General features: G+C 43.6%; 1 protein-coding gene across 1 annotated transcript in view; it reads right to left on the bottom strand.

Annotated features, from left to right (window-relative positions):
- The window catches only part of ZFHX3 (zinc finger homeobox 3), a 217911-nt gene that overhangs the window by 35030 nt on the left and 161622 nt on the right, over nucleotides 1-21259 (bottom strand). The window contains exon 5 of the mRNA XM_044986910.1: nucleotides 14823-14930. Within this exon, the coding sequence (XP_044842845.1) occupies nucleotides 14823-14930 (108 nt within the window). The remainder of the gene's footprint in view (nucleotides 1-14822; nucleotides 14931-21259) is intronic.

Raw genomic sequence — 21259 nt, 5'->3', positions numbered from 1 at the left:
GGGTGTGAAGATGAATTGGCTGTTTTCAGTGTTCTCAACATGTATGCCTCAAGAGACATGCTAAGGAGTATTTTTAAAGATAAAATTCCCATTTGGGCTATCAACACTGAGACCAAGTTACTGCTAATTGACACCCACCCAAACCTACGGTATGTCAGATCTAAGTACATGAATGATCTTAGGGTCAGCCATCATGGAACTAGTGGTGGGACAGTGTCACAGAGCAGGGAGTTAAGAACTCCTTTACATTCTGGAGAAAGGGAGCATGCAAACCGCATCACTCTTGAGCACACTCAGTGATTGACTATAAAGCTTCAAAACAGACTTAGAAAAGAATGTGTATTAATTACCACATCACACACAGTCAGTCTGACCTACTCATCTGTTACAGAGTAGACTAGGATAAACTTCCAGAAAAAAAAAAGTGTTGAAAACCTTGTATTTCACTTTCCTCCAAACCTCATCCAGCACACATACCCCCGTGCCACAATTAGGGGCCAAGGAGAGATCCTGCTTGCAGACCAGGGCTCCGCTCAAGAAAACAAATGAAAACGTGATAAATGTCCTGAGCAGGAGGTAATTTGTGCATGGATTTGCTCATCTCAAGGTTTAAAGAACTAAAGAGGTTAGAAGAATATACCTTTCCACAGACAGAGAAGACACATACCTCACACCCACACCTGAAAGCAGTATGGCTGCAAGGCATTCTACCCTCCTAAAGCATTTCTGAGAGGCTACTTCTTCAGTGCTTATGCCAGACAACACTTGCTTTGCAGCACGGGGGGATTCTCTCTCTCTATTTTAAAGGGGGGGATGCCACCCAGAAGTGACGCTCGTCCTTTTCTTTGCTAACCCCAGAGGTTAACATAGTGAGGGACCCAAAGAGCTGACTATGCTTGAGCCTTGTGGAAAGGCCAAAGGCAGCCGCCACCCCCCACCTTTCAACCATCAGACTCTCTTAGCTAAAGTACCACTGACAGGCCCTTCATCTAAACTTCCATCTCCCGACCCAGCAACATAATGGAGGAGCCAATTAAATGATTATTAATTCATGCTGCTTTCCGTAAGCCAGAGGTTCTCATCTCCCTGCATTCCGTAAACCAGCTTGCCACCTGCCCCACAAATTTACAGCAGGGTTTTTGCTACCTTGATTGATTATGAAAATACTCTTCGTACTAGCTCAGCAGCTAGTCTCGGCTACACTTTCAACCCCACTAGAACACTATTTTCGCTGCCTGATAGAAACTACAATTACCCAGTGGGGTTGCTGATTCCCACAGGCCTTTCTCCACAGTGACAGGTTCTTCAGACCTTTTCCTCAAATTTTTCCTGGAACAACCATATGGGACCCTACACTCTGAAATTTTGTACCAAACTCTAACCCCCAAGTTAAATCTGACTGCCTCTTGTAGAGGATTTTGTAGTGAGAGCTCCGCATGGCCGTTTTACTCATTCAGTAGAAAGGTATCCTTAGAGTCCCTGTTGGTTCTGTCTGGAGAGCCCGTGCTTGGAGAAGTGATAGGATTCTTTCATCCCTTTTCATTCCCCTACGCCATAAGGCCTTCACCCTCCTATCTTTATCAGAGTGGATGAGTGGTGAGGCAGCATTCTTACACTGGGGAGTATTCTTCACTGGAGCACACAGAGAAACAGCTTTGGAATCCTGCATACTTTGGTATCAAGTTTCAGGCAGATCTCTCTATCATACATTTGTTATTCCAGCAGGAACACACCAGTTATATTAATATAATAGGAATAAATACAAGTCAATAATTCCATTGAGGGATTCTAGTGACATAATAAACCATGAGACTAGAGCTTAAGCCTCACTGAAATGGAATTTCCTTGTCTAATATTGCTGCACTACTGCACGTTTGTTCCTTTTTGTGTTAATAACATATGGTTAGAATGTTTCTTTCTGAAACGCTGTCTGTTTACATTCCCTATTCCCCAAAGGTCCCATTCATCCTAATGGGATGTTGTAGCCATACTAATAGGACTGAGTATCGCCTGTTGCTCTACTGGATTTTTTCAAACCCACATTTGATGAATAATAGGATCATACAGTAGATAGAATTAAATACACAGAGATATTTGCAAGTGCACTTTCGCACACAGACCTTTGTCTATCTTTTAAAAGCGTGACCCTGAAAAGGGTCAAAGGGATTTATTTTTCTAGCTTTGAGTTATACGTTTCATTCTGCAGTGAGTCTGAATAGCTGAACTGTTATTAAATATTTACCTTACCGCAGCACCCAGAAACCCCAAACAGGATAAGGGCCTGTTCTCCTACACACACACACACAGACAGATGTGGTCCCTGCACCAATGAGCTTACAATATAAAACGACAAGCAAGACACAAATGGTGGGAGACAAGAAGACAATCTATTATATATACACGTTTTGTAGTGACATCAATAAATACTATCATCTTTCCCCAGCTCCCCTTCAGACCAGCCGTTAAGGGTTGGCTGATTTCCTGTGGGCTTCGCAGCAGGAAAAGCCCTGCAGACTATGCTCTATGAAGGTGACACAGTAGGGAGGAATGTGTGATGAGCAGACAAGGGAGTGGTCAAAGCAGCTGTAGCTGGCAGACCAGACTGGGACAGGATGCAATGTCACAAGAGACCAGAGCAGAGAAATTAGGACTAGCAGAGTTATGAAGGGTCTTGATGGTCAAGATAAGAAGCTTGAAATTGATACAGGGGGATCCAGCAGAAGGATTCAACTACAGGAGTTACATGGTCAGAGCAATGGGCCAGGACAACAACATGAAGTTAACAAGAAGTTTAAGTTGGTGCAGCAGGGTGGCTTGCCTCTTTAAGGGCTAGAGGCCAGGGCTCAGCCACACCTGTTTACTGTGGAGAGTTAGAAGGGCTCTTGCAGAGAGTACCCGGAGATCGGCAGAGTGGCCTCAGCCAGGAAGGCCTGGGTGTGGCCTGCTAAAGCAGGGAAGCCCCTGAGATACCCTGAGTGTAGGGCCTGAAGAAAGAGTCACTGAACTGAGAGCCAGCTCTGAGAAGGAAAGCTGGGGACTCCTCCCACAAGAGGAGAGAAAGACTGAACTGGGAGTGTGGCCTAAACGGCCAACGTGTGTCAGGACTAAATAAACTGGACCTCAGAAGAAGAGCGTTCAATTCACTGGTCTACAATTTTTGAGAAGTCGTCTGCTTCAGAGATAAAATGTGCTATTTATTATGTATTTTGATGTGCTGAATTCAAATATGACAATTAAAACAACTGATTGGCTACTGTTTCTAAGATATTTAAGTTTTTACATTTTATGTCTATGTATATTGTATAGATAGTAGAGTTTTAATCATAAATTGTAAACCTAGGTCTTTTCATGTGTTTATGGTTGCTTTACATGATAATATTTCACCTGTCCTGTTTATGTAACACTTTAAAAATCAGCAAAAGGGTTATATAAATAAAATTTATTATGAAACAAAAGGCAAAAAACTATTATGTACATAGTTTAGTCCTATTCAGTGTCTACTCGGCGCTTCTTGGCTTTTCTCTTGTATTCATTAAATGGAGCATCTCTTGTCACTGTCCAGCAATAGTCTGCAAGCATTGATGGGCTCCATTTGCCCTGATAGCGTTTCTCCATTGTTGCAATGTCCTGGTGAAATCGCTCGCCGTGCTCGTCGCTCACTGCTCCGCAGTTCGGTGGAAAAAAAATCTAGATGAGAGTGCAAAAAATGTATCTTTAGTGACATGTTGCAACCAAGGCTTTTGTATGCCTTGAGGAGGTTTTCCACCAAAAACCTGTAGTTGTCTGCCTTGTTGTTTCCGAGAAAATTTATTGCCACTAACTGGAAGGCTTTCCATGCCGTCTTTTCCTTGCCACGCAGTGCATAGTCAAATGCATCATCTTGAAGAAGTTCACGAATCTGAGGACCAACAAAGACACCTTCCTTTATCTTAGCTTCACTTAACCTTGGAAATTTTCCACGGAGGTACTTGAAAGCTGCTTGTGTTTTGTCAATGGCCTTGATGTGTAAGGGTGGTAACAAAATCTTTCTTGATTCAACAAGTGGTGGATGCTGAACACTTTTCCTCCCAGGCTCCAATGACTGTCGGAGTGGCCAATCTTTCTTGATGTAGTGGGAATCTCTTGCACGACTATTTCATTCGCAGAGAAAACAGCAGTACTTTGTGTATCCAGTCTGCAGACCAAGCAAGAGAGCAACAACCTTCAAATCGCCACAAAGCTGCCACTGATGTTGGTCATAGTTTATGCACCTCAAAAGTTGTTTCATGTTGTCATAGGTTTCCTTCATATGGACTGCATGACCAACTGGAATTGATGGCAAAACATTGCCATTATGCAGTAAAACAGCTTTAAGACTCGTCTTCGATGAATCAATGAACAGTCTCCACTCATCTGGATCGTGAACGATGTTGAGGGCTGCCATCACACCATCGATGTTGTTGCAGGCTACAAGATCACCTTCCATGAAGAAGAATGGGACAAGATCCTTTTGACGGTCACGAAACATGGAAACCCTAACATCACCTGCCAGGAGATTCCACTGCTGTAGTCTGGAGCCCAACAGCTCTGCCTTACTCTTGGGTAGTTCCAAATCCCTGACAAGGTCTTTCAGTTCACCTTGTGTTATGAGGTGTGGTTCAGAGGAGGAGGATGGGAGAAAATGTGGGTCCTGTGACATTGATGGTTCAGGACCAGAAGTTTCATCCTCTTCCTCGTCTGACTCAAGTGAGAATGATTCTGGTGCATCAGGAACCGGCAGTCCTTCTCCGTGGGGTACTGGGCGTATAGCTGATGGAATGTTTGGATAATGCACAGTCCACTTTTTCTTCTTTGACACACCTTTCCCAACTGGAGGCACCATGCAGAAGTAACAATTGCTGGTATGATCTGTTGGCTCTCTCCAAATCATTGGCACTGCAAAAGGCATAGATTTCCTTTTCCTGTTCAACCACTGGCGAAGATTTGTTGCACAAGTGTTGCAGCATATGTGTGGGGCCCACCTCTTGTCCTGATCTCCAATTTTGCAGCCAAAATAAAGGTGATAGGCTTTCTTAACTATAGTGGTTATACTGTGCTTTTGTGATGCAAAAGTCACTTCACCACAAACATAGCAGAAGTTATCTGTACTGTTCACACAAGTACAAGGCATCTCTGCTCACTTTGGCTAAACAGAAATGTGTCCCTTTGCAAAATCAAACACTGACAAATAAGAGAGCACGAAACTGTATGATTTCTAGAGCTGATATAGGGCAATTTGTTCAGCAGAGTGATGTAAGCTTCGTTATGATTGCATCATCCATGACTTCTAGGAATAACATGATGCAATTCATATCATGTATGATGCAATACCAGCTTCAGATTGCATCATTCATTGTTTTGCCTAAAAAGCAAGTACTGTCCAAACCCAGTCATAGATTTATTCATAGATCCAGTCAAAGATGTATTTTAGTCATTTCTGGTTTAAATTGAGATCCCTTCCCTTTATAACTCACTTATCCTCCGCTATTCCCAAGTCAAGGGTCGTATATACTGACCCAATAGCATATCTTGAAAACTAGAGCCAATCAACAATTTTAAGCATCATTTTTGTTCTCAGTGACCCAGAATTAGTAAAAGTTTGACTACATTTATTTCAGAAGCATTTTGGCTGTAGAGCAGTGTTACCTTTGGACTGTGCTGTGGAGTAAGCCCAATATTTTCTACCTTTCTAATTTGGGCAGTACTGTCCCATATCTTTAGAGCATATTATTACTGGGATGTACATGAAATCATTAGGTCATTGTTTTGCAATGCACAAGTCATGCATACGAGGACATCCCCTAATGTTGTACCTTTTCTTCCTAGCATAATCATTAGTATTAAAAACCATGGGCACTGCTGGGGGACAATCTTGGTTGCTTTTTTTGGGAGAGGTTTACCAAATGAGTGGTTGAAAGGACTGCAGAATTTGGATTTCAATAGTTTGCAGATACTGAGTCTCATGGTATCTTAGTTGAAAAATGAATTAAAATGGCTTGGGTACAAAAACTCATTTGGACTTAAAACTGGACCAAAGACCATAGAAAAAGTTTAAGGCTAAGGCTAAAAGGTATAGTTTTGTGCAGTGCAGAAGTGTCCAGTGAGGAGTACAAGATCTTTTTTGGGTTCAGTCATTTCTAGTCTGGATGAGGCAGCAAACAGCATGGCTATGCAGCATGTCACAGAACTGGCAAGAGCTGTCAATAGCAGTGAGGACATAGAATGAATAGAAAAAGACCTGTAGGGGTTAGAGACATGGACAGAACAGCCACGAGAGTCTATTTTTTTTAACTGCTGCTAACGCATCTAGGAGGAAATAATCAAACAATGAGACTGAGTGGGAAGAAGAATTAGGAGTGTCGAAGACTAGGTCACACCAGCATTATAGCTGTTCCCCTGCTGAGGGATCCAGTTATAATAAAGATGTCCTCTAAAACAGATAAAACACAGTTTAATCTTGCAGTGTAGACAGGCTTAAACTGTTTTAATCACGTTCCCATTGTATACTATAACCCTGCAACATAGGTGAGTTTTAGCCAAACTACAAGACTAATCTGTGTTTAAAGGACACTGAGCGAGGGACTTCCATGTTCTACCTGGGTCTGCTATCACGGTAGCAGGTGCAGAATAGGACTTTGGGGTTATAATGGATGGCAAAGTAGATAGGTGTTTACAATGTAATACGACACCAGAAGGCCATGGCATTGTGGGCTGCATGCAGAAATGCTCCTCTCTACAGAGAGGGGACAGCTCCTCTCTACAGAGCCCTCTTGTGATGGCACTGGGAATGCTGCAGTCTGTTCTGAGTACTAGACTGGCTGAAAGATACTGATAAACTGAGGAAGTTCAGAGAAGAGCAACAAAGCTGAGCAGGGGGCTGGAGGGGCTGATTGGAGGGAAAGACTAGCAATGCTAAATCCATGGGGCTTGACTAACAGACTCCCCAGGAAATGGGAGAAAGCATCTGTCTCCAAGGAGAAGGAGGGTTCTACACAGAGCGGGAGAGAGGAGTTACTGAGGCTGGGACAGGAGGTGTAACAAGATGTAATGGGAAGAGCAAATTCATGCAAAGAACTCCCTGGCACTGAGCCGTCCCAGGCTGAGAGTCTCCCAAGGGGAGGCGGAAGGAGTCTCAGCGCAAGGGACACTGCAAAGTAGGGCAGACAAAGCACTAGACAACGCCGCCCTGTAGCAACAACTGAGCCCAGTGCTGGGGCCCTAATGCGCCTCTCTGTCTCTGCCTTCTATGACTGTAAGATTCAGCAACAAGACCTTCCAGAGCATTGTCCTGGGCCAGAGAACAGTGTCCCCAGCAGCACGTGGACCATATTTCCTTTATACGAATAATAGACAGGCAAGTAAAGTCAGAGCTTGGAGATGGTGTCCTGGCTTAGAGATGAGCCATCAAAGCTTTGCCAGCAAAGCCTCCGGGGGAGTTTTTGCAAGATACCAAGACACATGCGTAAGCACAAAACTCCCATGGGCTTTCAATGGGAGTTGGGTGCCTCAGTGCCCTTTTGTGCCTTGGAAGTCTGCTCCTGGTCTCTTGAGACTGAAGAGCAATTACACTGAGCTGCACGATCCCCCTATTTGTGCATCCCTCAGTCCGACAGAAGCAGGGATCCAGTACTGCTCTAAATATGACCTCCTGCCTTTGCCTCTCCTTTCCTCTCCCCACCTGATTTCTCCCCTTCCTTTACTCTCATGTCACCCAATATCCCAGACAGTAAGTGCCCACCAAAACTACAGATATTTAAAAAAAAGACAGGGGGGAGGGGTGGTAATAGATTTCCGCCAGGATGTGCCTGACCTGTTTTTTTCAATTTCAGTAATTAGAAAGGCAGTGGACCTGTAGGAATTATTCATAAACTGCAGGAGCTGTGCAGTATACATTTATGTTAAACATGTCAAATCCGATTGAAATCATGCCTGCCAGCCCCATACTCCATAAACACACTTTTCTGCAACAATTTCCCAGCTCTCAGCAGCCCATTAATCCCTCCTTTAATAGCAATTACCACAGATTCAAATAAGGGATGCTCCATTGCACTAACTGCTCAGGGTTAGGTGAGCATCATGAATTAAAAAAAAATGATTTTTTTTTCAAAGTCCTTCAGGCTAGTCCTTCAGAAATATTTCATTTCAATCTATATTTTAAGTAGTGATTTTTAAAAAAAAACAAAAAACCACTGATGTACTGAAGTCCATACAACTGATAACATTAATAAAGTCTTTCATATAGCAGGGTCACTTGAGGTTGAGATGTTCTCTGACATTTTATCAACATTATATATTTCATGTTTAAAAATAATAAAACAAAATTCTTTAAGTCCTGAATGGGTTTCCCTGGATATGACTCAGGACTCTCGGTGGAAACCAATGTGTCCGATATTAAACATTTACATCTAGGATTCATTCATATTTTCATGATTTGAAAATACGGTCAGGCAACAATTGTGGTTTTTTGCTTGTTTGTGATGAATCTGAAGTTAATCATGAAAACATGATTTATTCTTTGCTCAGAGGCTGAGATTTGAGAATTGTCATTCTTCTTTGGCACTAAAATTGGAAGAGCTCGAACATAAAGACAGACAGGTAGAAAGGACCTTCAGGACCACTCATGCTGCATCTCTTGAATGTGCAGAAGCTATTTAATCCCACTACTGTAATGAAAATGAAAAGCAAACAAGCCCAATCCAGGAACAGGAAACATTAGCAATGTGCTTCTAAACCAATAAATAATTGATTTTAAAAAAGCACAAACATTCTGAACTCCTATGAAAAGCTACTGACTGTTCAGAGCCATTGGCCATGCTCTGGGGTCTGCCATGCATACAAAGCATTTGGACTAGTGAGTGCAAAAAATGATAGAGCTTTTTTGTGCAATGTAATGAAAACCCATTTGTAATTTCATTGTGGCCCATTTTATGATTTTGCTTTTTGCCAAACCTTCTAGAAATGGCTGGATTGACATCAAAATATGCAAAAATTCTAAATTTTGATTTGAAAACTGATCATTATGCACAAAAGATGCTGATTTTTTTGGGGCGCGGGGGAGAATGTTACTTGAATATAGGGCATTTTTATTCAGGAATAATCTGTTCTATTTACGAATTTAAAAAAAAGAAAATTTCACAGACTTGTTTTAAAACTGGAAAATTTTTATAAATTTGCAGTGAAACAGGGAAACCTAAAGTGCTGAGTCTTTTCCTTTTCATCGCAAATATCTTACAAAGGTTTCATTCTGGCACACCATGCTGAGTGGTTGAAGAAGGCCAACTGCAGTGTTGACTGACCACTGACATTTTTCACTCTGCTCCAGCAATAAAGCTAATAATGGTTATAAGTTACAGAGGATCTCACAGTGCTTTACTAAGGTGGGTAATTATTCATTCTAGAGGTGGGAAACTGAGGCACAGAATGGTTAAGTAAATTCTGAAGGGTCACATAATGAGTCAGTGGAGGTCCTATTCTCTCCCTCCCCCTCTAAAGCTCTTTCTACTCCCTCCTTTCTCAATCACTGTGGATAACACCATCATACTCTCTGTCACTCAGGCCTGATACATAGGCATTATCTCCTCTAAAGTCTTCACATTTAGGCTGTATCTAAATCTTGCCAATTCTAAGATACCACCCCTTCCTACCTATTCATAGAGCTACAAAATTTCATCCAAGCTGTCATCATCTCACATCTCGATGCAACAGCCTTCTCTCTGGCCTTGAGAATGCAGTCTTGCTCTGCTCATATCCAGAACACAGCTACGAAGGTCATTTTCCTAGCCCATTGCTTTGACCATGTCACTCCTCTATTTGCATCCCTCCACTTGCTCCCTCTTCTCTATAGCATCAAACATTAGCTACTTATTTTCAGTTTCAAGGCCCTTCATTACCTGCCCCTACCCAACATATCATCTCTCACTCGTTATCAAAAGGTGGACGCCTGCCTTGGATCAGATCATGATGTCAGCCTGCCTTGTCCACTTGTTACATTTTTAAACATGCACCTTAACTCTTTTGCTGCCCCTCATGCTTAGAAGAAGTTCCCTTTAAACATCTGGAAAGCGATGTCCTTATCGTCCTTCAAATCCCTCCTCTAAACAATATTGTCTCAGCAAAAGGAATGAGGAATCCTTGTGGCACCTTAGAGACTAACAAATTTATTTGGGCATAAGCTTTCGTGGGCTAAAACCCACTTCATCAGATGCATGCAGTGGAAAATACAGTAGGAATATATATATATATATAGACACACACACACAACATGAAAAAATGGGTGTTGCCATACCAACTGTAACAAGGGTAATCAATTAAGGTGGACTATTAACAGCAGGAGGAAAAAAAAACTTTTGTAGCGATAAACAGGATGGCCCATTTCAAACAGTTGACAAAAAGGTGTGAGTAACAGAAAGGGAAAAAATTAGCATGGGGAAATAGTTTTTACTTTGTATAATGACCCATCCACTCCCAGTCTTTATTCAAACCTAATTTAATGGCGTCCAGTTTGTAAATTAATTCCAGTTCTGCAGTTTCTCACCAGCAACCACACACCACAGAACAAAAACACTAACCCAGGAACCTATCCCTGCAACAAAGCCTGTTGCCAACTCTGTCCACATACCTATTCAAGGGACACCATCATAGGAGCTAATCGCATCAGCCATACCATCTGGGACTCGTTCACCTGCACATATACCAATGTGATATATGCCATCATGTGCCAGCAATGCCCCTCTGCCATGTACATTGGCCAAACCTGACAGTCTCTATGCAAAAGAATAAATGGACACAAATCAGACGTCAAGAATTATAACATTCAAAAACCAGTCGGAGAACACGTCAACCTCCCTACAGACCTAAAAGTCACAATTCTCCAACAACAAAAAAAACTTCAAAAAACAGACTCCAGTGAGAAACTGCAGAACTGGAATAAATTTGCAAACTGGACACCATTAAATTAGGTTTGAATAAAGATTGGGAGTGGATGGGTCATTACACAAAGTAAAAACTATTTCCCCATGCTAATTTTTTCCCTTTCTGTTACTCACACCTTTTTGTCAACTGTTTGAAATGGGCCATCCTGTTTATCGCTACAAAAGTTTTTTTTTCCTCCTGCTGTTAATAGTCCACCTTAATCGATTACCCTTGTTACAGTTGGTATGGCAACACCCATTTTTTCATGTTGTGTGTGTGTGTGTGTGTATATATATATATGTGTATATATATATTGTATATATATATACACTCCTATTGTATTTTCCACTGCATGCATCCGATGAAGTGGGTTTTAGCCCACGAAAGCTTATGCCCAAATACATTTGTTAGTCTCTAAGGTGCCACAAGGACTCCTCGTTGTTTTTGCTGGTACAGACTAACACGGCTACCACTCGGATTATTGTCTCATTGTTTCCTTGTATTCCCCCATCCATCTGTTGTCTCCTGTCTTATACTTAGACTGTAAGCTCACTGGAGCAGGGACTGTGTTTGTACAGTGGCTAGCTCAGTGGGTGCTGTGCATAACTACAGCTCCTAAGTGCTACCGTAATGCAAATAAACAAACATCAGAGTCTCTTGACTTTCAGTCCAAAGCCCTGTTCACTGGCTCACATGAGTGCTTGAACTTGCATTTCCCCCTTGCCCTGATCTTTCATTGTCTTCAAGGGGATTCTGGAAGCAGAACGGACTCAATTGTAAAATTACAATTGCTCTGTATACCTACAGAGACAAGGTGGGCGAGGCAATATCTGTTACTGGACCTGCTTCTGTTGGTGAGAGGAACAAGCTTTCGAGCCACACAGAGCTCACTCACCTTGTCCCACTAATATCCTGGGACAACATGGCTACACTCACATTGCTATGCTGCTCCAGTAAGAAAAGGTTTCGGTGTTTCTCTGGTTTGAAATAATGTGGGGTATTTTTATTATATGACAGAAATTAGGGCCCCAGTTCAACAAGGCACTTAAGCATGTGCTTAAATCCCACTAAACTCCATGTCCCTGACCTTGCTACAGACTCTGGCCAGGGCAAGTCCAGTGCACGTCCAGTGCACCATTGGCTTCCCGGGGCTCTGTGGAAGCGCAGGGACCTGCCTATGTGGAGCCAGTTACAGCAGTGAGGCCTAACACACAATAGTTTATTTCCCTTTAGAGAATTTTTACACTAAGCAAAGCTTAGAGGTGCTATACATTGGTTTTAGTATTTCTTGTTTACATGGCACTTACATCAAAGATGGGCTAGGAATTTCACAGGAAAATGATAATACAAGGAGCCTGCCTTAAAAGTCCAAGTCCAACATTTAGATTTTGTGGGTGAAAAAAAAGTTTTACAAAACTAAGAAAATTATGTGAAAAAATTAAAATATATCACTGAAAACAATCTGAAAATTTAAACTTTCTCCTGCAGTGCTACGAATACCAACGTGCCAGCACTGTGAGATAATTTGGAATACATTAACATTTACAAATAGTTCAAATAGTCCTTTCAATGTGCTTCCCTTGCATTTGTTGACACTGAATTTCATTCATCTTCAATCTTGCTGCCCATTCACCCTGGTTGATGATGATTAATTATTTGTATTGTGGTCGTGTTTGGGGGCTCCAGCCAGTGGGCAGGGTCCCATTGTACTACTCTTTGTACAAATACTTAGCAAAAGGATGGTCCCTGCCCCAGAGATCTTATGGTTTAAGTAGGTCCCGTCTGAAGTTCTTCACAGTCTTCTCCAGCTTACCTAACTTTCTGCCACCAGCACGCTTGCCACCTGACCTTTGGCCCCATTTTCCTGTTATCAATAAATCAGACAACACTGTCTTATTATGGAACTTAGGAGCACTCCACTGTTAACCTTTTGCCATGGTGAAAACTAAACGTTTATTTCTTTTTTCTTGTATCTTAGTCAGTTTCTAATCCATGCCAGACTTTTACCTCTCTCCCTGGAGATATGCAGCCTCGCGGGAGGAGCTTTGGAAAAGGACTGTCGTCAGTTGGGTCTCCTTCAGGCACCATTTTGTTCAAGCTGAGGGAGACGAAGGAGGAGGACTGCGTAGAACGGATTCACAAACATTTCTGCATGCTCGTTGAGGCTTGTCTAGACTTGGAAAATGAGTCGTAATGTGTTAAAACAAAACCTATTTTCCCAGTCTTGACGTGCCCTTTGAAAGTGAAAGAATCAAAACTCTTCCTGGAGGTGAAAGCAGAGATCATAATGCCCAACCCCGGTAAGACTGTATGCACTGCAGAGACCTGCGGCCTTCAGCTGTGGTTCATTGAGAAGCAGCTGTAAACAGGATGGGAACTATACTGGAGATGGCAGCCTGTGGAAGAGCTGTGCGCGCTCTCGCTCTCTCTCTGTGCTGGCCACGAAAGACAGAGTCAATGGGGCCAAACATCTGTGTTTCTGTCTAGCTAGCTTGCGGAAGGGGAACATTTTAGATCGGCAGCATAAACAACCCTAAGGGGGAATTGCTGAGTTCCTCTCTCTTTGCCAGGACAGAGCGCCAGAACTCCTCAGACTTGGATACTGGGAAATGAGAATCCCCCTTAATTCCCCTACCTGCAAGTAACCAGAACTGGTCAGCACAACCATGCTGCCAAGGGGAACTGCTACCTGCCTGTGACCCTATTCCCAGGAGTGGCAGTGACCCTCAAACCGCTTATTTCTCCATTTCTAATGAGCAGGGATTTTCCAAAGAGTGAGATTTTTCACTTCTCACAAGCAAAAACATGGTGTATTTTCAATCGTGTTGTCAAAATTTTGTACAACTCTAGCAAAAAGTAAAAAAAGCAGTAAGTCTAGATAATACCTTGTCCTGCCATGAGTGCCGGGGACTGGACTAGATGACCTCCTGAAGTCCCTTCCAGTCCTACGATTCTGTGATTCTATGAAATAGCCTGATTGCAGGCTCTTCGGGGCAGGGGGAGTCTCACTGTTATGTTTGCACAGTGCACATCCACAACACAGAAGCGGCTGGTCCGAGTCAGCTGACGGGCTCACAGGGCTCAGCCTGTGGGGCTATAGAACTGCAGTGTAGATGCTGGGCTTAGGCTGCAGCCCAAGCTCTGGGAGCCCATGAGTGGGGAGAAGCTCAGAGCCTGGACTCCAGCCTGAGCCTGAACATCTGCACTACAATTTTATAGCCCCACAGCCTGAGCCTTGTGAGCCCGTCAGCTGACTTGGGCCAGCCGCGGGTCTTTTACTGCAGTGTAGACGTGCCCGGGTGACACTGCAATACAAATAGCAAATGGTGAGAAAACAAACTAACCTTCTGTCAGTCTCACTAACAAAGTGTTAGCAACAGCCGTGTTGATGGTGTCACCTGAATAGACTTTTTAAGCAAAGCAACAGTTTGCTTTGCCTGTAACTTTCTGTCCCCCCCCTTGTCTTTCCTGCTAATTTGCAGAATGACCACATAACTCAGGACTTGCCATTTCCATGACCTCCTTTCCCATCATGCCATGTCTCTCAAAAACACTTTGGGATAGGGACTCTCATAACTGTTTGTAAAGCCCAACACACTTTTGGGCACTGAATTAGTAACTTCAGGCAGAAGGAGGAGGCTGGAAGGGGACATATTTTCAGTAAAAACATGAACTAACGAGGAAGTTTAATAGATGGAAGTTGAAATATCTGTTTGAAAATGTTATGGAGTTTGTAAGTCCCTCTTCAAATAAAATCAAACGGAAGAAATATGAAGGCCCAGATTTACAGAGCTGAACAAGGCATCAGCTGAAGTGCCCTTACAAGCCACTCTGACCATCTATCTACCCTCAAGGCTAGCTGGACTTGGGGTAGAAATGGAAGCAAAACCCACCTGTCCATTTGTTCTGGTCCTTGTCACCGTCACTCTCTTGCTCTTTACTAGGCTCTTCTGGATCAGCGGGTGTCTCATTCAGCCCTTCCACATCTTCAACCACCTCTTCTAAAATGTAAAAAGTAAAGGGGAAAAAAATAAAAGCAGAAGTAGAGAAAGGAGTGAGTCTCTCACTCAAAGAGCTCAGCAGCAGCTAATTTTGTGGTGTCTGTATAGAACCTAGCTTCCAGTGGTTCCGATTCCCCTCTCCCAGGACTACTTTGTGATAGGAACTGCCCAAAGGACCTGGCTAAACTGACAGATGATGGTTTGAGTTCCTTCACATTCATGAACTAGGACTGCTTGGTTATTTTCTATGATGTCTGGGGGTCCTCAGAACCTACAGTACTAGTAGTTTCTTGCATGGTCAGTTCAAGCTACTCTGCTGAGGACCAATCTCAGATAGATTTCCACCTACCCACATTTCAGACTGCAAGCACCAAACTGTTTGGGACATTTCAAGAAACAAACACCCTCAGTCTCAAGGCTGGATGTAACTTCAATAGAGCTCAAACAAAGACCCGTGAAATTCTAGAAACAGGAAAAGGAGTGCTGTTGTCACTGCTTCACTTTCCAGGGATGTCCTGTTCTCCTTAACTGGGAAGATTCTTTGTTTGGCAGACAGGACTGTGTACCTACAACACACCTGGCAGAATTTACTTCGAAGTTTCAACATTTCCAGTCCTGGATGTGGCTGGAACTTTTCTGCCAACAACCTGACCTTTGTATATCCCACAAGATCCCATAAAGTGGGAATTACTCACATTTACCCAATATTAATCACCACAGAAAAACATATAAGGACTATTTCCAGGAACAGTCACTTCTCTAGACAACAGGCTGCAGCACTTCACGTGGTGAAAAGAAACCTGCTGCCTGAGTGAAGGAGAAATTTAAGAAAAGCGAGAGTCCCTGGGGAAACGTACCATTTGGGGAAGTGAACTGAGGACCTTGCCCTTCCTATGCAGTTCACAACCACTGACAAAATTCCAGCAGGGTCATTTACTAGCCAAAAATGATCTCCAAGTCTAAAGAGAATTTCTTTTAAGTTGTACAACCCTCTCCTCTCTGCGCACATATAATCCGAGAAGAGGAAATTGCTGAAACAAACTGGAGGCTATGGAAATACATGCACCATCTTTTCTAGGTCTAGCCATGCTTGGCCATCTTGCTTTTATTTATTCAGACTTTCAACAAGATTATCCAACAACTGGATCATAAAGTTAGTCTTGAAATGGTGAAATATTTCTTAAAGCAACACAGTTCAATTAATTCTAGCCAAGCTCCCTTGTTCTCTACAAACATACTTACCTGCCCTTTAAATACACATACACAGCCCATCAGATACTATGGCGATGGGAGCCATAAAAGCAGGTATTAATCCACAACAGAGGACTCCATCAAAAGAACTCTAAGCACTGACAGGCCCACGTTGAATATGAAATAACTGGGACTTCAGACAGAATTCTGAAACTGTCCCCAGCTCACAGAATCCAAATAAGCTAGTGAGAAACAGCAACCTTTCCAATGGCTTTAGCAAAGAGGAACAGACTCACCAAGGCTTTGTCTACACTACACATCTTTTAGTAACACGGCTGTGTCAACACAACCCTGTCACTAAAAGTCAGGCAGTGTAGCTTGTTTGTTGGCACTTTTGCTGACAAAATACAGCGCTCCTGCTGACAATCCGTTGTTTAAACTGACACTTGCCATGGCAAAACTTGTGTGGGTGGGAGGGAGGGAGGGCGGGGGGGGAGGGGTTGCACCTCTGAGTGACACACACGAACAATTAGTTTGCAGCAAGCTGGAGTGTGAAGCTTGCTGCAGACTAGCTATCTGTATGGTCCCTACTGATGCATATTAGGAGTTCATTAATGTGCTTTGATCTAGTCCTCTTTGACACAGTAGGGTTCACAAGAACACTTGGCCTGTGGCAGGCTATGCAGGGCAGATTCACATCCTTGTTTGTGGTGAACTAAATGTTAATGTAGACAACCTTTACTACCAATAGAAAAGGGAATACTCTGACATTGGATTGAGGGGACGAGAAGCGAATATGCTTTTTTTGCATTTCTAACAATTTATTTTTTCCAGGCAATCAAAAAAGAGAGTGAATGTTAGCAGGACTGTTAGGTTCATTAAGGAGGAATTCTAGTAAGGAGTCTCATGGGTGAGTTCACAGCATCACCTCTGGTAAAAGGTGGGTCAGTCACTAGGGCCTGAGGATCACTTGCCCTGTAACTGAAGGTTACCACAGGGAAACAAGCCACCATCCAAGCAACATAAGCTTACAGGAATGGAATGGCATGGCTCATGTGCAGCTTTCACCAGCTCTATCAGGAGTACATTAGTAGCCACTTGCAAAGGGGGCTTTTTAACAAGGGGTTTCAAAATTGACTCTGACAAGGGGCTGCAAGTACCGGCGTTGACTTTGGCCTGACTGCCCCACACTGTGAACTTTCTCCACTTGGTGCTCTAGGTGCTGCTGGTTGAACACAAGCCATTTGCTTGAAGGTACAATTTTAAAAAACTTCTATATGACTTGGCCCAAGTTCTATCGACTTCCATTGGAGACCCAGGCTCATAAGTGACGATGGCTCTTTTGGAAATAGGACTGAGGTACTTTGGAAAATGCTCCCTGCAAGGCCTATGGATAGAATGGGTAGCACAGGATGTCTAACAGAGGGCATGGCTCAATCTACCCCACTACCACTGCTCTTCAGGTCAACATTCTTTAGAGCCGCGAGAGTTGCAGGCGTCTTGTTCTGGGAAGCTCAGACTCCCAGTGTGAGATGTCTGGTGGATGGTATCCTTCGACAAAGACATTTTTCAGTGATATGCAGAAAATTACAATACTACAAATGATTGATGCAGAAACAGTCTCCTTGTGGGCTGAGCAGCAGGGAGTTTGCTGGAGGGAAGAACTGTGGAATCAGCATTTGGATTCATAGTTAGGAACTGAAATTCCTTAATTCCCCTCACTTCAGGGAAAAACTGAGAAAAATTCATCTCTTTGTTACTGCCTAAGAGAAGCTGTAAGCCAAGGTGTGGAGAAGGTTTCTGTTTAACTGGGGAAGCAGGGATAAAAAGCAGGAGTTTAAAAGTTAACTGATTTTATGGTCTTCATTAAAAAAATATTTGAATATCAAGTCTTTGCTTTTTTTCTGTCCCAAATTAACATTAACCATAGTGACTGGTTCCAAGACACCCCAGTGATACACAGACTAGAACTGCTTAACTAGACAGACAAGGAAGTAGCCTATGATCCTCCTGGTAAAATAAAGTGTGCACTTCCTCTCAGCTCCTCAAAGCATCCCCAGCCCCATTTCACAGAACAGAAAACTGAGGCACAGACAAGGTTGGTGACTTGCTCAAGGTTAAATAGGGGGGCCAGTGACAGCCAGAAATATAAACCTTGGTCTCCCATCTCTCAGTCGTCTGCTCCAGCCAACAGACAAAAACACATTTCCCTTATTTCTGAAAGAGGAAAGAGAAATGTACTAAAAAACTAAAGCCTTCCTCAGCTACAATGAAGCTGCAACATCCTCCGTAGCTAACAAAGATAAGCCTGAAGTGCTAGAGCCTTCATGCAATTCCACCTGAGACCTAGAGGTGTCACCATCTGCATGGAGAGGAAGAAGGGGTAGCCGGCCGCTGGATTCAGACACTGTCTGGGCTGCCTAAGCTGAGCATGTGGAAATAATATACGTCTTCAAGTGAACTGTCTGGTTCTGGGGAAATAAAATAGGACATTCATAAGCAGTTACACCGTCTGTCTTTATACCATCATCATCATCAACAACAACCAGGGGGAAAAAGAGCTCTTTAAATGGATGAAAGCCCAGGCAGACAGTAACCGGGAAAATGTGAGCTATGAATACCAATAAAGGTAGAAAAATGATTAAAAAAGAAGGATACAAACTGCAAATTCCTCTCCCCTGCTCAGCGCCCAGCCCCACTGATGTGAAGGCAGTTTGTTTTATTGGTCAGCTACTTTAAAGAAAGCTACCAGACAGTAACGTGTAGTAGGAATTACCAAGCCCCTGTCACTAGAAAGCTTGCTCTTCTGAGAGCCAAATCATGTCTGTTTCCTTCTGCCTCAACCAGAGCTTTCTGATCCAGGAACGGGATGAGGCCGCAGAACTGATTTTCCTACTCACAGGACAGAATTTTTGTGAACTTTGGTTGCTTTTAAATAGGAGAGGTGGAGGATAAAACACCGAGGGAGATATTCTTCCATTTGCTGGCACAAGCCTCTTCTGGACCCCAGTGGTTCATTTGGTCCCCTGCACAGACTGGGGCAGCCCTGACCACTGTCTTAAGTTGGCTCCCCTGTTGGAATGACCCCTGTGCACCAAAGCAGGGGTGCAGAATCACTGGAGCATAAGAATGCTCCTGTCTTGTCTCCTCCCATCCATGACACAGCCCCTCCCCGTCTTCATCCCACCTTGGAATGCTCCGTGCACGGGGAAGTTCCAGCAATGGTGGAGCTGAGATCTACCACTCTAGTAGTATAGCCCAGGGGTAAAGGAGCAGGTTCACAGCTCCCCACAGCCCCTTTCCATCTGGTATTTGTAAAGGTGCAGATACCAGATCTACATGTTGGGTAGTTATCATAGGCTTCAGGGTATATACTGATCATCTGGACAGTCAGGAAGGGGCTTCCCTCGGTTTCCCGTGCAGTACTTCATAACTAGCTACTAGATGTACTACTGTTGGGTTTTTCACCTTCTTCTGGAGCAGGTGGACTGCAGGCCAAATCCAGACCACCAGACACTTTTGAATGGACCCCAAAATCCTTTTCTTTACTTATTATTGTTACATTTTATTATTTTCTCTGGAGTCTGGATCTTGACTATACCTTGACCACAAAATTTGGACCTTGACACAAAAATAATTGACTACCTCTGTCTGAAATATCAGGAATTGTCCACTAGCAGAGTTAAGATATTAGACCAGAGTTAAGACCAATGCTTTGATCCAGTTTTTAATGGCAAGGTGGCTCCTTTCAACATAGAAAAGAGCAACACCCAAATGCCAATGTAAAAAAGAAATAGGATCTTTTCTTCCTTCCCAAGCACCTATTTCAAAATTCTCTCTCTGATGAGGTCTCTGCATCTGGTGTGCCCAAGTGACTGTTTCAACATAGCTGTTCTCTGAGATGGAAGGGAAACACCTGTAAACATTTGAGTCAGGGCTTTCGCATCCTTCTTTCCTCTTGCATTTCATGGGGCATATCACTGAAGAAACAAGGCCTTGTTGATGTGGAGGAGGCTGCTCTTAAGAACGGCCATGCTGGGTCAGACCAATGTTCCATCCAGCCCAGTGTCCTGTCTTCCGACAGTGGCCAATGCCAGGTGCCCCAGAGGGAGTGAAGAGAACAGGTCACCATCAAGTGAGCCATCCCCTGTTGTCCACTCCCAGCTTCTTCCTATACCCCTTTTCTCTTGAACTCTCAAGAGCAGTAACACTGAAGGGTTTTTTATGTGTAGTTTCCTTTCAGTAGAATTGGCTAGAATATCCTCACGTAAGATTGTACTCATGCTATAGTCACACTTCAATGGCAAGACAGAGCTGACCCTTCTGTTGAGCTCAGCCGGACAACGGGAGAGCCCTGCAGCTGAGGGGAATGCTCCCCTCCTCTAGGGCAAGAGTGTCCAGTGCCAAACCCCTAAAGACAGCCTAATCCTCTGATTAGTTAGGGGCAAAAGCCCCTGTAAAAACAACAAAGGCGCTTGTGTGACCTTATACTAGCAAGTACTCGCCATACTTGGTGCCCATGCCCATCCGCTGCTTTCACTTGTTCACGACTTTCTGATGCACCTAAAGTTTGAGTAAAAGTTCACTGGTCACTTTGTGCCTGAAGCACCCCCCTAAATTTTTCCACTTGAGAAAAAACAAAAACAAACCAACACTTGTCCCCTTTTCCCCCAGGCTTATAACTGAAAGCCAGCTTGACTTCGAGCCTTCAGTCATGGCCATGCAGATCCCCGAGAGAAGATTGCGTTTTTGCTGAGTGTCTGAAGAGTCAGTAACATTCTAAGCTGGAGACATCTGCTCAGTTTGTTAGTCTAATTAAGTCCCACTCACTTTGTGACCAGGGCGCATGCACCCTAAGCAGGAGACACAGGGGATGCTATGCTGCGTGAGGAAGCTCACCTGCAGCACTGCGTTCGGGAACCTCTGCACCCTCTGTATGTCTGAGAGAAGCTCTATGCTGGTTCTCTCATTTACAGGAGCAGAGCAGGGTGTGCTGAATCCAGGATGACAGAGCCACCCCAGCGAGTGCTGTTTAATCTGCAGTCTGGGGCCTTAACAAATAGCATTGAGGGGCTGTAGCTGCTATTCCTGTGCATTAGCTGGAGTAGAGGGCACAAGGAGGGTATGGCTGTGCTGTG

This window comes from Mauremys mutica, chromosome 14, assembly GCF_020497125.1.
Source record: "Mauremys mutica isolate MM-2020 ecotype Southern chromosome 14, ASM2049712v1, whole genome shotgun sequence".
In the NCBI taxonomy this organism is placed as follows: Eukaryota; Metazoa; Chordata; order Testudines; family Geoemydidae; genus Mauremys; species Mauremys mutica.
The sequence above is the reverse complement of the archived record's forward strand: the minus strand, read 5'-3'. Positions and strand labels throughout refer to the sequence as shown.